General features: G+C 39.3%; 1 protein-coding gene across 13 annotated transcripts in view; it reads left to right on the forward strand.

Annotated features, from left to right (window-relative positions):
* ACAP2 (ArfGAP with coiled-coil, ankyrin repeat and PH domains 2) overlaps nt 1-13,498 on the forward strand; it is a 51,052-nt gene that overhangs the window by 11,891 nt on the left and 25,663 nt on the right. For 7 of the 13 annotated variants that reach the window (XM_085513046.1, XM_085513049.1, XM_085513047.1 and 4 more), the window contains exons 1-9: nt 51-175; nt 1,061-1,118; nt 2,482-2,601; nt 3,914-3,967; nt 6,386-6,444; nt 6,954-7,137; nt 8,570-8,614; nt 9,643-9,738; nt 11,995-12,069. In XM_085513046.1, the coding sequence (XP_085369172.1) occupies nt 66-175; nt 1,061-1,118; nt 2,482-2,601; nt 3,914-3,967; nt 6,386-6,444; nt 6,954-7,137; nt 8,570-8,614; nt 9,643-9,738; nt 11,995-12,069 (801 nt within the window). In that variant the 5' untranslated portion in view covers nt 51-65. Of the gene's footprint in view, nt 1-50; nt 176-1,060; nt 1,119-2,481; nt 2,602-3,913; nt 3,968-6,385; nt 6,445-6,953; nt 7,138-8,569; nt 8,615-9,642; nt 9,739-11,994; nt 12,070-13,498 lie in introns of those variants that run through there. The other 6 variants (XM_015871661.3, XM_085513053.1, XM_085513054.1 and 3 more) reach the window with 1 other exon arrangement.

Below are 13,498 nucleotides of genomic sequence, written 5' to 3' on the forward strand. Positions count from 1 at the left end.
CTGTCTCACTTTTTCCAGGAGGAGGTTTTTGGGGTGAGCAGAGGAGATGACGACTGAAATGTGAAATGTACCCAATCCAATTTTCCAAAATCCAATGCAGAAAGCTTCCCATTTCCTCGTGCTTTCCCCAGGACGGGCTGCAGTGGTTGAGCATTGTGCCTTCATGGGATGTGAGGTGGGAGAAGCTGACAGGGTGAACTGCCTGGGGTGGGACAAGGGCTGGGAATACAGCTGTTCCTACTGAGTGCTCTGTAACTCAGAGCACAGCCCCACTGGGTCGGTTTTGTTGTGTAGAAGTCATTGCCAGAAGTGAATACATGCAAATCTTCTCAAGGCAATAGAGCCTGATGAAACTTACGGTCACTAACTCTGAACAAAGTGCCTTCCTCTCTCGGTCTCCTGTTGGTTTTTATCCAGGTAGCAGTAAGAGAGGGGGTGTCTAAGGAAATGTCAGCGTTCAAACCAAATAGAGTTATTGTTTAGAAATGCTTTATGAATGCAGCATTTGGTGGAAGCTTGAATTTGTTTGGTGCAGAAGATGGAATCAGCCTTGACTTAGAGGCAAGGACTGTAACCGTCTTGTGCTGTATTGTAAGGCCAGCTGGTTGTAAGTGTGGCATTTTTTGTACTTTATTGCTGTAGTTGTGCAAAAAAAGGGATGAGAGGACTGTTGGCAGCAGGGGTGTCACCAAAGGATTATGGAATTTCACTCAGATTTAGTTTCTTTCCTATGTTATCATTACAATGGGTTACTGGCCGTCCAGTGGTAAATGTGGCATTCTTAAAGGTGTAACACAGTTTGATCTCAAACCCTTTTTAATAAGCTGTCTGGCTTACTACTTTTTTTTCCCTGTTTATGTGTTTTTCCCTTTTCTTACTGTCTTTTCTTTCACTGTATTTTTGGTAGTTCTTTGAAATCTGTGCCATTGTACGCCTGAGATTTAAGTGAAACCACAATGCCAATAGATGGGTTAAATGAGTGTGTCCTTATACCTTCCCCCACCTCCCAGAGTACTTTTTTAAAATCAAGTTTTACATGGAAACATTTTTAACCATGCAGGGCAGCTTTAGAAGAAGTAGAAGGAGATGTGACAGAACTGGAACTGAAACTTGACAAGGTAAGCTTTTTAATTCAACAATGTCTGCTGCGGGGGAAAACACAGGATCCTTGTTTAGGTTTGTGTAGTTGAAGTCTGCAGCTGGGAAGCGGCAGCAGCTGCTGCAGAGGGATGGATGTGGGCCGAGAACACTGCAGGGCCTCAGGGACCCGAGCTTGGGTAAGGCAGCAGCAGCAGCAGCAGCAGCAGCAGGCATCATGGCCACGTCCTGCAGCTGGGGCTGGGCTTGTGCAATCCCTGCTGGTCCCATGGCCAGGACCCTCGCTCACATGTGGCAGCCCCATGAGCTGCCGGAGAGCTCAGTCAGCTTCCCCAGGCTTTGCTATCCCTGCTCTGAGAGCTTGGGTTTTGTGAGAACTGTGCACTGAGCATGTCTGGGGATCTCTTGTAGTCTGCAGGCACGGTTATAGCTTGCTAGGTGATGTGTGTGTATCCATCCATCCATCCTGCAGTCTAGGGGGCTTAAGTGCTGTAAGATTTGTCCTGTTTTGTGCATGTGTATAAAATATACATTGTGCAGCACCCCTATATATATATATGTATATATATATAGGTGTGCCTATAGCTCCAAAGGCTTTTCCTTTTCTTGTAACACTGTTTTTAGGTTTGTGGTTAATAGTGTAGCCATTTGCTGTTCAAAATTAATCAAGGATACTTAATTTTAGATGTCCAGTGCCACTGATAGTGATGCTGATGGCAGTAAGAAACATTGTTGCTATGGGGCTGATGAGCAATACAAGTATTTAAAGACTATGAGCATCTGTCTTGGAAGTTTGTTTCCCACCAGTGTGGAAGGCTCATTTGGAGGGCTGGGGGACAGTTCTCTATTTCCATACAGGGCCTTTCCCTGCTCCCTCAGACAGGAGGTTCTGTGCCAAAAATACAAAAACATTTTGTTTGTTTGCTTGTTTTCCTGCAAAATCCCTTCACTCCTTACCCCGGGGCAGTGTCCTGTTGCTTTAAAACACAACCAACCAACAAAACACTCTCCTGACAAGAGATCTAGTACACGAGGTAAGTATTTAAGCAGTGTAATTGTAACGTGAAGCATTAGTGATTTAGTCTAATGCTTTAATCTAAAGTCAGGCTCCTTGTGTGTGAGCTAAGTAACTACGGCCTGAAGGTGATGGTGGGTCTATACTTGGATGGTAACCTTGTTGGTTGGTTGTGCACAGATCTGGACTAAATTATCTGCTTCTTCCTCTTCCCTGGAAGACACACACTGTGATCAGGATAAGGAGCCATAAGCAAAAAATGAAGGGAAAAGAGAGATTATATTGATGGCATTTAGAGAAAGTAAAAACAAAATAAGCACAACCTCATGAAACCAAACTTCTAACTGTGTCATTTTCCCTCTTTTTAGCTGGTAAAGCTTTGTATTGCAATGATTGATACTGGGAAAGCTTTCTGTTTGGCCAACAAGCAGTTTATGAATGGAATTCGAGACCTTGCACAATATTCCTGTAAAGATGCACTGGTGGAGGTAAGTTGTGGTCAAAATGGATGTAGAAAAATGTACCTTTAGACAGGCATGGTGTAACGTTTGCCAAGAGAAGTAGTTGAGGTTTATACTACTGAGCTGCTGCTCGTTTTTCCTTGGAGTACGCCTTAAGAGTGAGCTTTCTGGGCTGTGGTGCATTGCAAATGCATGTTTCACTTTGGCATTACCCTGCAGTGATGAGGGTTTTTCAAACCCCAGAACATCTTAAGACAGGAATAGTCATCTTGGGAGGAGTGGAGCAGTGAGCAGGTGTGCCCTGTTTACTTTGCTGTAGTTATTCCAGTTACAAAGTGTAAAAGCCAGTTCTGTACAGCTGAATTCCTTGAGTTGATCTCTGGGGAGCTGGGCCCAGCATGCTGTAATCCATAGAAACTTAGATTTTCAATGTACAAAGCTCACACTGATGAGGTAGTAACCTCAGACTGAAGTCTTGTTAAGCTAATTTGGGAAACAATATTTCCCATGTATTAGCATGAACTGAGTATGAAGTTATGTAATGTGTGGCTATAATTACATGCATATCTCTGTATATCATGCATGTTTAATGCATATTATGTAACAGCATTGATTGCACGTGCATCTTCACACTGGTTATAATACGTAATGCCTGTGGGCTCCTGTATAGCATTTGAGTGTTACTGAAGCTTGTTGTCTTGGAACTTACTTAAGATGTAGTACAATGATAAAATCCCCCATGTTTGTCCCAGTTTCTCTTCTAATCAATTGTTACATTTTCTTTATTCCAGCCAGGTTTTTCTTCTTTGCTGTTAGAAAAGCTTTTAGCCAAGGATGTAAGGGGGCATTATTTTCTGTTTCTAGTTGATACTTAAATTCTTCTTGGTAATACTAACCATACCAGCTGTGAGGCAGCACTTCATGCAATAAATGTGTATGTTTGGATGATTACAACATACTAACCAAGCTTTTGGGGTTACTTTTAAGCATTAATAATTATGGAGTGGTGTAACTTTATATTTCTATGTTGTGTTTAAGTTATGTGAACTTTGGGTAGTTTAGTCAGCTTAACTTGACTTTTTTCCTGCTTTGCTTCAGTTTGATCCTTTTTTTTATCAGTAGGTAGCAAAAACATTTTGTTTTGGTTGTTTGTAGCTTCAGTAGATTTACTTTGTGATATCCCCATGTTCTCCTTCTAACAAAATGGTTTTAGTTTGAACAATCATGTGCAGGGAAACCTTTTCCTAAGTTCTTTACTTCAAAGCTGCAAGTGTTGCTTTTGTGTTGTGTATTTAGCAGGACTGAATTTAAAACTACTTTGTTTTTCCTCTCTTTCCAGGCTAACTTGACAAAGTTCTCTGACACCTTACAGGAAATGATCAATTATCACAATGTAAGTGATTTTTGGCTGGAACATAACCCTGATGGCTCAGCTCCAGTTACAGTTGTGTTCTTTCTTTCTGTTCTTTCTTCTTCTTCCCTTGGCCCCTACTGCTTCTCTTCTATTTTCCAGAAAAGTGGTGGAAAGCAACTGATGTATCTCCAAGTGCTGAATCTATGTAGGGTTTTCTTTATGGCACTAGTTACTTAAAATGCATTTTAAACAGTTTTAGCTAAAATCCAGCCTGTCAGCATTAACCTAAAGTTGTTCCATGAGACTGGACTATTTGTGTGTGTTATTTATTGAGATCCATGCTTTGAAGGGAAGAGAAATAAAGCAAATTGAATGTCTTCTCCTTGTATAGTGAAATAAAGTGATAGCTTTAGAAGAGTAAGTAGACAGTGACATTTTGGCAGAGAGAAGCAATGCAAAGGTTCAAAGCAGCAGACATAGGAATGGGCTCCTTTCATGTCAGCAGTTCCTTCAGATTAGAACAGGTGAATACAGTTGTCTGTCTCTTACTGTTCATCATTCTTGCTGCTGGTTGCTCTTTTAGCCACATCTTTGCTCTGTGCTGTGTTTCTTTTGACACGCATGACCTAGGCCCTGTGTTCCTGCTTTTATTTTCTACATGATTGTGACTTGTGGCACTTTGGCAAAGATCTTGCATATCCCAGCTCTTCCTCTGGGGAAGTTTGAGTGCAGATAGCAAAGAAGGAGACATAAGAAGGCTTTGCAGGTCATAGTAGAGCTACCTGTGAGTTCTGTCCTGCTTTTCTGCTCTGTTTCCTTACTGTGCTCAAGCATGCTGAGTAGATCAGTGGCTCTTGTCAAAAGGCACGAACATAAGAAGTGAGGCATGGCTTAGGATTTTAAAGTAGAGCTTTGCCAGATTTACTCTGTGGCCCTGCTTAGCTTTGTGTGAATCTACTTAGTTCATCAGAACTTATGAGCTCAGCACCAGCTCTGCTGCTGACCAAGTTGGCAAGAGAGCTCTTGTGAGTGAGGGGAAGCTAGAGGAGGGAAAAAAGTAGCAGGCACTGTCCAGAGAAAGGAGAGAAGGGGCAAGAGATGGTCCCACTGAGATGGGGATTACTGCCAGTTTATCAGTATGTGTCTTTGCTACAAAAAAGGCTGAGACCCAGACTGATGTGACGTGTGCAGATTTGGCGGTGGCACAGTAGCTTTAACAGCTTGTAGCAAACAGCAGCTTTCTCAAATTTGGAGTGAAAGGTAACGTGTTGGGAAGGCTGTAAGTCTGGTGAAATGATGGTCTGGGCTGTGTTTTCTGTTCATTTGAGGAAAAACATGCTTCTTTTTTTTTTAATTTTTCCCCTAACATTTTTTTCCTCCTGCTTCCTCATTACTGTAAGTAGAATTGCAAGGCTTATGCTTCTGGGAGTCCAGTCATCGGTGGAGTTGCCATCTGGTTGTGTTCGTTGTGTATTGATCTTGATTGGTGCAATCCTCAGGCTCTGGCACACTTAAATGTCAGCTGTGGGAGTAGTCCCACTGTGATTTCCAGCTTGTAAAGAAGTGCTTTATCTGTTCTAGTTATCTGGTATTTTGCTTTTTCCAATGGGAAAATACAAACAGCGTTTTCTGGATGCTCCTTGTCTTACTGTTAGATTCAGGTTGGATGAGGCCTCGGGAGATGCTGGTCTGTCTGCCTGCCTCAAATGGGGTCAACCGTGAGGTTGGGTCAGGCTGAGTGTTTCTGTCCTGTTTTGTCTTGAAAACTATCAAAAATGGAGATGAAATAGTGGATGTAGTACCACTGTCAATGTGAGCTTGGACTCGGTTGTGTTTTCCTTCCTTCAGTGTTTTCTTAAAGGAGGAACAAACAAGCTGCTAAGGGGATTGCTCTGCGGTACTTGGTACTGCATGGTTGATTTTGTTTGTTTGTTTTTATTCCTAGGTCTAGTGTATAGGGAGACTAAGACTCAAACTGAATTTGTGACTTGTTCTTTCAGTAAGATTATTTCACACTTAAATCTTTACATTTTGGAACAGGTTGTGTTCAGTTGGACAGCCACTTCTCTGTATTCTTTTGACTTAATCAGGATGTCACAATCAAGCATAAAGCTCAGCATAGCAGCAATACAGGGACTGCCAGTCATCTTTAAAAGACAAAAACCGTATTTGAGTTATAATGTGGGTCAAAGCTAAGTTGGGTTAGTGAGCCTGTGTGAAGAGATTGTAATGCCATCCTCACTGCGCTTGGACTTGAGTCCAGGTGCCATCAGAACAGGCTGGAACATGAGGTACGTGTCTGTTCTGACATCATTTGCTAGATTTTTCTGTATTGCTTTGGTGAATGCAATTCCATTACAGGATGTAGGGATTCATAAACACTGTTGATGTGCATCTCAAAAATGAAAAGTGAATATCCTGAAGTTACTGAAGTATGTGTTAATGCTTTTCTTTCAGATCCTGTTTGACCAGACGCAAAGATCAATTAAGGCACAGCTTCAGACTTTTGTTAAAGAGTAAGTAAATTTGCACTTGTTATGGGAAAAGCATAGATAAAACTGAATTAAAAGCATCTGATATGAGTGAGTGGGTGAAACATCTCACCAGCAATAAGTTGAGAAGAGCGTATATGAGTTTATCAGACATCACTCAAAATCTGAGAGGCTTTTGTTTCAGCTGCAGAAATGTTTCAATGGAAATAGTTGAAAGTACTAACCATAAATTACTTGGTGTCATTCTCCAGGTTTGGAATAAAAGTGCTTACTAAAGCTTTTCCCACTGAGCGTGAGATTCATTGATGTAAATTCCAACTTTTTCCGTTCCTTGTAAGAGGACAGAGAGGCTGCAGTGAGACTTTGATTTCTTTATTTGATCTCAGCATTTGTTGAGAATGTGAAAGCAAAGAAACAAGCTATAACAGCCTAACACACGCTATAACAGACATAACACAGGCTGCTTAGTGAATCTTTAAACACTTCCTTTGTGCTTTGGAATTCATTTGCCGTCTATCTTTCCTTTGTTGCAGAGATATTAAGAAATTCAAAGATGCAAAGAAGCAGTTTGAAAAAGTTAGCGAAGAAAAGGAGAACGCTCTAGTGAAAAATGCCCAAGTTCAAAGAAATAAACAACATGAAGTAGAGGAAGCAACCAATATTTTGACTGCAACACGGAAATGTTTTCGGCACATAGCTCTGGATTATGTTCTTCAGGTCAGTGCAGCAATAATGCTGTCTTTTCAAACTTGACACTTCTGACCTAAATGTATTTTGTAAGTTTGCTATGCTGTAGTTCCTTAAATAATTAAAATATAAACTGTAGCCTAGCCTAGCAAATACAAGTGACACAAATGGTTCTGGTGTGGCAGTGTAACCTACAGGAGGGGTGTGGGGAGATTGGCAGCCGTTGCTGTAGACTGGGTCCTTGTGCCCATTGACCTACAGCTCATTTGTCTTTTGGAATTTGTATGTTCTAACATCGTACAGTTCCTATGATAAAGGTGCCTTTATAGTAGCAAGGCAAAGTTTCAGCATCTCTTAATTAATGCAGGCGAAAAATGAATTCACCCTTAGGAATCCCTTCTGCTTGGATGACTCTTTTCTGCTGGAAGAGAGGCTTCACAATAACAGCCTCTTTGCAGCTGTATTGACTTTGAACTGCATTTCAAATCCCTTGCTTTCCTATTTTATCCCTTGAGCTGGGGGGTTGTTCTGTATGAATTTAATTATTTTCACTGCAGACAGTTTTCTACAATACAAACTGTGGAACTATAGAACTACGTTCTGGTTTTGGTGTAGAATGACAGTCTGGTTTTGATTATAGCTTCAGTAAAGCTTTCCTGCTGCTGGAATCTTTGAACTGATACGGAGGTGCTGAATTACAAAATTACACATTTTTTCTTCCCATTGTATGCAGCCTTTAAAGCCAAGGCAGGTCTGGATGACAGCTTTGAGGATTAGGAGACAAAGAAGATAAAATTAAGTGAATGTCAAAAATTAAATCCATCCTTTTATCTATATAAAGTGAAATATCCCAAGCTGTGGGGCAACACCATTGGCTAGTTACTTCAGCCAGCTTAAAAGTACAAATGTATGCAAAATGTGACTGAAGTTATTGTGACCTTGCTTGTTTCAGTAGCTGGGGGTGTATCCCAGTTTTGGAACACTTTAGAAAGCATCAGCTGAAGGGAAAAATAAGCGTGGCCCAGTCCATTCTTTGTCTCTAGACGCAGAAGGCAGTGATGCTGCCAGCAGCGTGTTTGAGGGGTTGGTGAGCAGGATGAGCTCATGCTGTCAAAAAAAAGGATTTGAAATGTTCGATTCAGTTTCTTGAAAACGAGTACAAATTTTCCTTGTTTCAGAGGTTTATTGTATTCCTTCTAGATAATGGGTGCTGTCTTAATTTTCTCTTCTTGCCCAGGAAAGTTGTGACTATCACTGTAGAAATCAAGGGTTGCAAGCTTTCTATGATTGCATCACTTCAGAATCATTAAAAAACTCTCATACAGCTTCTGCAGTTCTAGAAGCGCCACGTGAAATCACATATTTGATGTCTTAAGCTTTGATATGTTTATTTGGCAGTAATCTGAAGTTTATCTCTGTGAGAGAAAATCAGCAACTTTTGATTTGATTTTATTTTTTTTAGATCAATGTTCTCCAATCTAAAAGAAGATCAGAAATCTTAAAATCGGTAAATATGCTTTAATTTCTGTATAGGATATATTTGAATACATCAACATGATAAATGACTGCAAAGCAGTATGTTAAAAATGAATTTGTCCTTTCATCCATTAAACATTACGAGTACAGCTGGTGTTTTGATGATGGTCGGCTTGGTCTTTACTATAAGCTGGCATAGAAACTTAGGTACTTTTAGCAATCCCTTGGTTCAGATTTGAACACTTTAATAAGGTTTTCATTGTTCTTTGGGGTGTGTTTCTTGGTTAAAATTGAACTTTGCTTGCCAAGAATTCTGCTATTTAAGTCTGCTATATTCATTTATAAACAATAAATACTTTTCATAGTCTGTTCTAAGATGGATTAGGCTATTTGTACAAAAATGGTATTTTTAATATAAATAGCTTAGGGTCAGCTAATATGCAATATGCTTTAGTGTGCTGTCTGCTAAATAGACCACAAAACTAAATGGTGCCTTTCTTTACAAAGTCTAAATTTGTATTTTCCTTAATTTCTTTAAGTAGCACAAAGTTCAGTTGGATCATAGCATTAGAGCTGCTTGTCACTGTGCTCTGTCTCTTCCCAAATGGTTTCCTTTATGACTGGACAGTCTTACCTCAGTTGTGTTCATAAAAGTTATTGTTTTGCATAATTAGTAAATGAATCATGTACTCTCTCTATTGTACATCTGCTAGTTAAATAGGCAGCACTAGCATGTTTTTAGGTGACAGGAATTACTGTAACTTTCTACCCTTAATTCGCTTTTATTTGCTAATGGGATTAATTCTGTAAACATCTTCTGAAATACTTTGTGTGGCTCTTTGCTGCCTTTAATTTGCGTACTTACTTACAGCATTGAAAGCAACACAACTTATTGATGTAGATTTGCTGGGACACAACACAGCAGAAAGTAACTCCAGATATTTTTTGCTGTATTTGTTTACTAAGTTCTGTTCACGTGGATTGGTTACGGGACATTTATACAATAACTGATAAACATCGAGCCTTTTCAAAAAAGTAACACCTTTTTTTCCCCTCTAGATGTTGTCATTTATGTACGCCCATCTGACCTTTTTCCATCAAGGCTATGATCTTTTCAGCGAGCTTGGGCCCTACATGAAAGATCTGGGTGCGCAGGTAAGACTTGGTAAATAATGCTTTATAACTAAACAGCCATATGCTGGTGTGGGAGAAAGGTCCATCTATGTACGTGTGAAGCACAGTGTGGATTTATTCTTCAAAAAAGAAAACATAGTGTGTTGAAGACAGAGCACATGAATTTGTTTAAAGTGGTTGGAATTAAAATTGCTAGAAAGCTGCCCTTTTCCTAAAACTAATTCTGCATTTAATATCTATTAGTTAAACAGGGCTATAGAGTGTCATTTAAGTTCCTCTGATACTCTGGATACTGGGTTTTCTTCTCATTTAGGTTTTTTGTATGTGCCGTGTGTTACAAATGTGTTTCACAAGAAGTAATATTTGTTTTATTTCTTCCTATTTCTGTGTGTTATATGCTGTGTAAGTTAATAGTAGCAAATTACAGTTAGACTGTGAAACAGAATTGTGATTTTAATTCATTCAGATTGGAGTTCTTACACTGACTCCTTCTTGCCCTGCTTTGTTCTTCAAGTGTGAGAACACATAATTGCCACACTGGGTTCTCGGTGAAGGACTCCTCAGAAGGTTAGAGGGACAGTGGCCAACAACCATATTGTTCACAACCTGATCTACAGAACAAAGCCAACCCGAATTCTAAATGTCTATTCATGTATGAAAGCAAATAAATGAGAGCAAGCAGATGCATCTGCGTTCATCTCAAGCAGATGTGTTGCTGAATGTTGATGAAATTCCCTCGTTCTGTCCTGCCATCAAGACAGGAAGAGCTGCTTCAGCTGCAGCCCTTGGCCTTTGGTAGCAAGTTAAAGGTGCAGGTGCATGTGACTGTCCTTAGCACTGGCTGTGTGCCTTTTATTCTTTCACGTCCATCCATTCTGAGTTGTAGTTGTTGAACTGTAGTGCTTTGATAGTATAGAATGTGTTCTGTACCTGTTTAGAAGAGAAGATGGGGAAAGCAGGTAAAAGCTTTATAGTTAGTGGTGCTTTATGCTGCCAGTTAGGTTTTGTGTTTCTATTTCATTGACAGTTAGAGATTCAGGGTTATTTTTGAATGGCTGATCATCCATTTTCTTCGTCTCTCTAGTAAGGAGTTTTCTGTAACACTCACTTTGGTGCCGTTATCATAGCAACTAAAGGAGTTTAAATATAGAAAACCCAAAGCTGAGACTGTTTAATTATTTTGCAAATGGAACAAAGCTGGGCTGACATCCCTATAATTGTACAACTTGTTGAATTTTCCTGTGGCAGACATTGGCTTTTAAGTAACAGATACAGACTTGTAAATAGCTCATGGAAGTGTAACCATTCATGATTCTGCAGTTTGTTTTGGTTGAATTATCTGTGTTTGACATGTGGTGAAGGAGGTCCAGTGTTAGTAAATAAATTCTCACTCTCTGGTAAATTCTGTGCTCCTATGAGATTTAATAGCACACGTAATAGGAAAATTAAAGTAATATTAAGTAGTACAGTAGTACACAACAAGGCCTGAGCAAACTAACTAACTGTCTAAGAGGATACCTTAAATCTCCTGCCTTATTTTTCCCTTATGGTTTCAAAACTTTTATTTTTTATGGTGACCTAATAGACACGGATATAGCAAGTTTTATTAGTGTTATGTTGTTGTTTTATCACTAATTTGATAGAGATATCAATGAAATCCTCTCTATTCAATCAAATCCTCTCTATTGTGACAGTCCCTCCAGAAAATCAGTTGTTTCTGAAACAAGCAGCAGTTTGAATTATCCTATCTAAGATGCTTGTGGAGCCTTGCTCAAGTACTGCTGGTGACTCGATCAAAACCACCAATGCAAAAGCCCAGTTGGAGCAATTTTCTCCTCTTTCTGGAAGGGAAAAATCACTATCATTTGCTCTTTCTAGTTTTGGCTGCTGTAGCCAATGCTGCTGCATAGACCAGTCAGCCAGCAGAAGCAGCTAAAGCATGAGTCATTCTCTTCAGAGACTGAGCACCAATGCGGTATAGGAGTCGCATATGCTTGGCACCATGCTGTTCTTTGAAACATTTCTCCTAAGGCTTACAAGAAATGTACACCTTTCATAGAGGTTAATTCAAGATGATAGTACAGTGCTTTAAGCAAGGCTTCAGTGGTTATTAAAGGTAAACACTTTAACCAAAGAGGTTATTTTTTACTATGCAAATAAAACAAATCATGCAATGTCTAGACATAATGTGTTCTATTTTTTTGTCAGTGTTATGAAATCTACAGAGCCAAATTTCTTTTGAAATCTAAAGATCCCGTTTTCTGTTTCTCTTTACAGCTGGATCAGTTGGCTGTAGATGCTGCGAAGGAGAAGAGAGATATGGAGCAAAAACACTCCACTATTCAACAAAAGGTACTTCGGAGAATGTGAAGGGTACACTGCACATCCATTTGCATGTCTCTCAAGTCTATGCTCAAGAGTGCATCTCTGCACTGGAACTGTGAAAGATGTTATCTTGAGCACAGAGAATTAGACTTGTGCATCATTAAGCATAGGATTGGATTGTAGACATTCATTTTTATGTAACAGAATACAGTATTATGTTTTATTTTGACAGGAACGTAAATAGAATATTAGGGTTGGTTTGGGGTTTTTTTTAGGGATCCCTAAACTTTTCACTAGAGTTCTTAATTCCAATCATGTCTTGGATTCAGTCTGTGAAAGTAGCTGTCTCTTTCTCCTGTGTGCTGTAGGAGTGAGAGATACACTGCAGAGTCATACAGTCTTTTGTATTGCTCTCCTCCTGAACTGTGCCAAATGAGTACAGCACTTTCCTTATAGTCTGGCAGCTGCTGTCGCCTATAAAGAGGCAGAGTAAACTTTTATATAGGCTTTGTCATGTAGGGTCTTTTCTTACATGCAAATATGAAAGTGGTAATGTGGAATTATTGTTTGGGACAGATTTGTATGTATGATAACTCTTATTTTTCTTTACTGATAAAAATGTAGATCATTCATGTTATGGGAGGAATAACTTGTTTGGATGACTCAGGAGCTCTAGATAAGCATTGATTTTACAGGTATAGTGCTAGAAGTTACATATGTGATATATTCTACTGAACTCTCTGATAGTGAGCTAATACTGCAGGTACTTCTGAAATATTTTCCATACCAGTTTAAAGGTAATGGAGCACTTCTTACTCTTGTTGAAATCCTTTATCTGTTCAAGTGTCATAAATGTAAACAAAAAAGTGTAAGTGAAATCTGGGTAAAGGAATTCAGCAATGAGAACATGGCTAGTATTCCAGCTTTAGGTATCATTAGTAGGAGTCAGTCTAAATATTACTGGGAATTGGGGAACAGGTGAGATCAATGCTTGTGTTTGAATTGGCTAGTTCTAGGAGTGGGCAAAAGTTGGGGTTTTTCCTCTTAGAGGACAGCAGTGCTTAGTGAAGGAATTTAGTTGCGAACAATTATATTTACCTGATCAAAGAAGTAATAACTTGTTACCATCTGTTAAGGTTGTTGTTGCCATTAGTGTTTATGTTCCTTTTTTCCCTTAAATGCTGCTTAAGGCTGCTTTACAGGTAAACTGTTTCCGATACTATTAGTAGTTCTTGAATCTTTCAAGCTTTGTGAAACTAGATAAGCTATAGCAGTGTGTGTGTATATATAATTATATGTTTTCTTGCTTTTATGAACAAACAGCATTCATTATGAGATGATTAATTGTTTTAATGGAATGACAATTCTGTGCTGTCACCAAAATTGATTCAGTATGTTCAGTTGTATCATATGTTGTCTTCTGAAGTTTTGTCTTTCATGTTATAAACGTTGTCTC

The sequence above is a fragment of the Coturnix japonica genome, chromosome 12 (genome assembly GCF_054131305.1).
Source record: "Coturnix japonica strain WE chromosome 12, WE-NBRP24, whole genome shotgun sequence".
Lineage (NCBI taxonomy): Eukaryota > Metazoa > Chordata > Aves > Galliformes > Phasianidae > Coturnix > Coturnix japonica.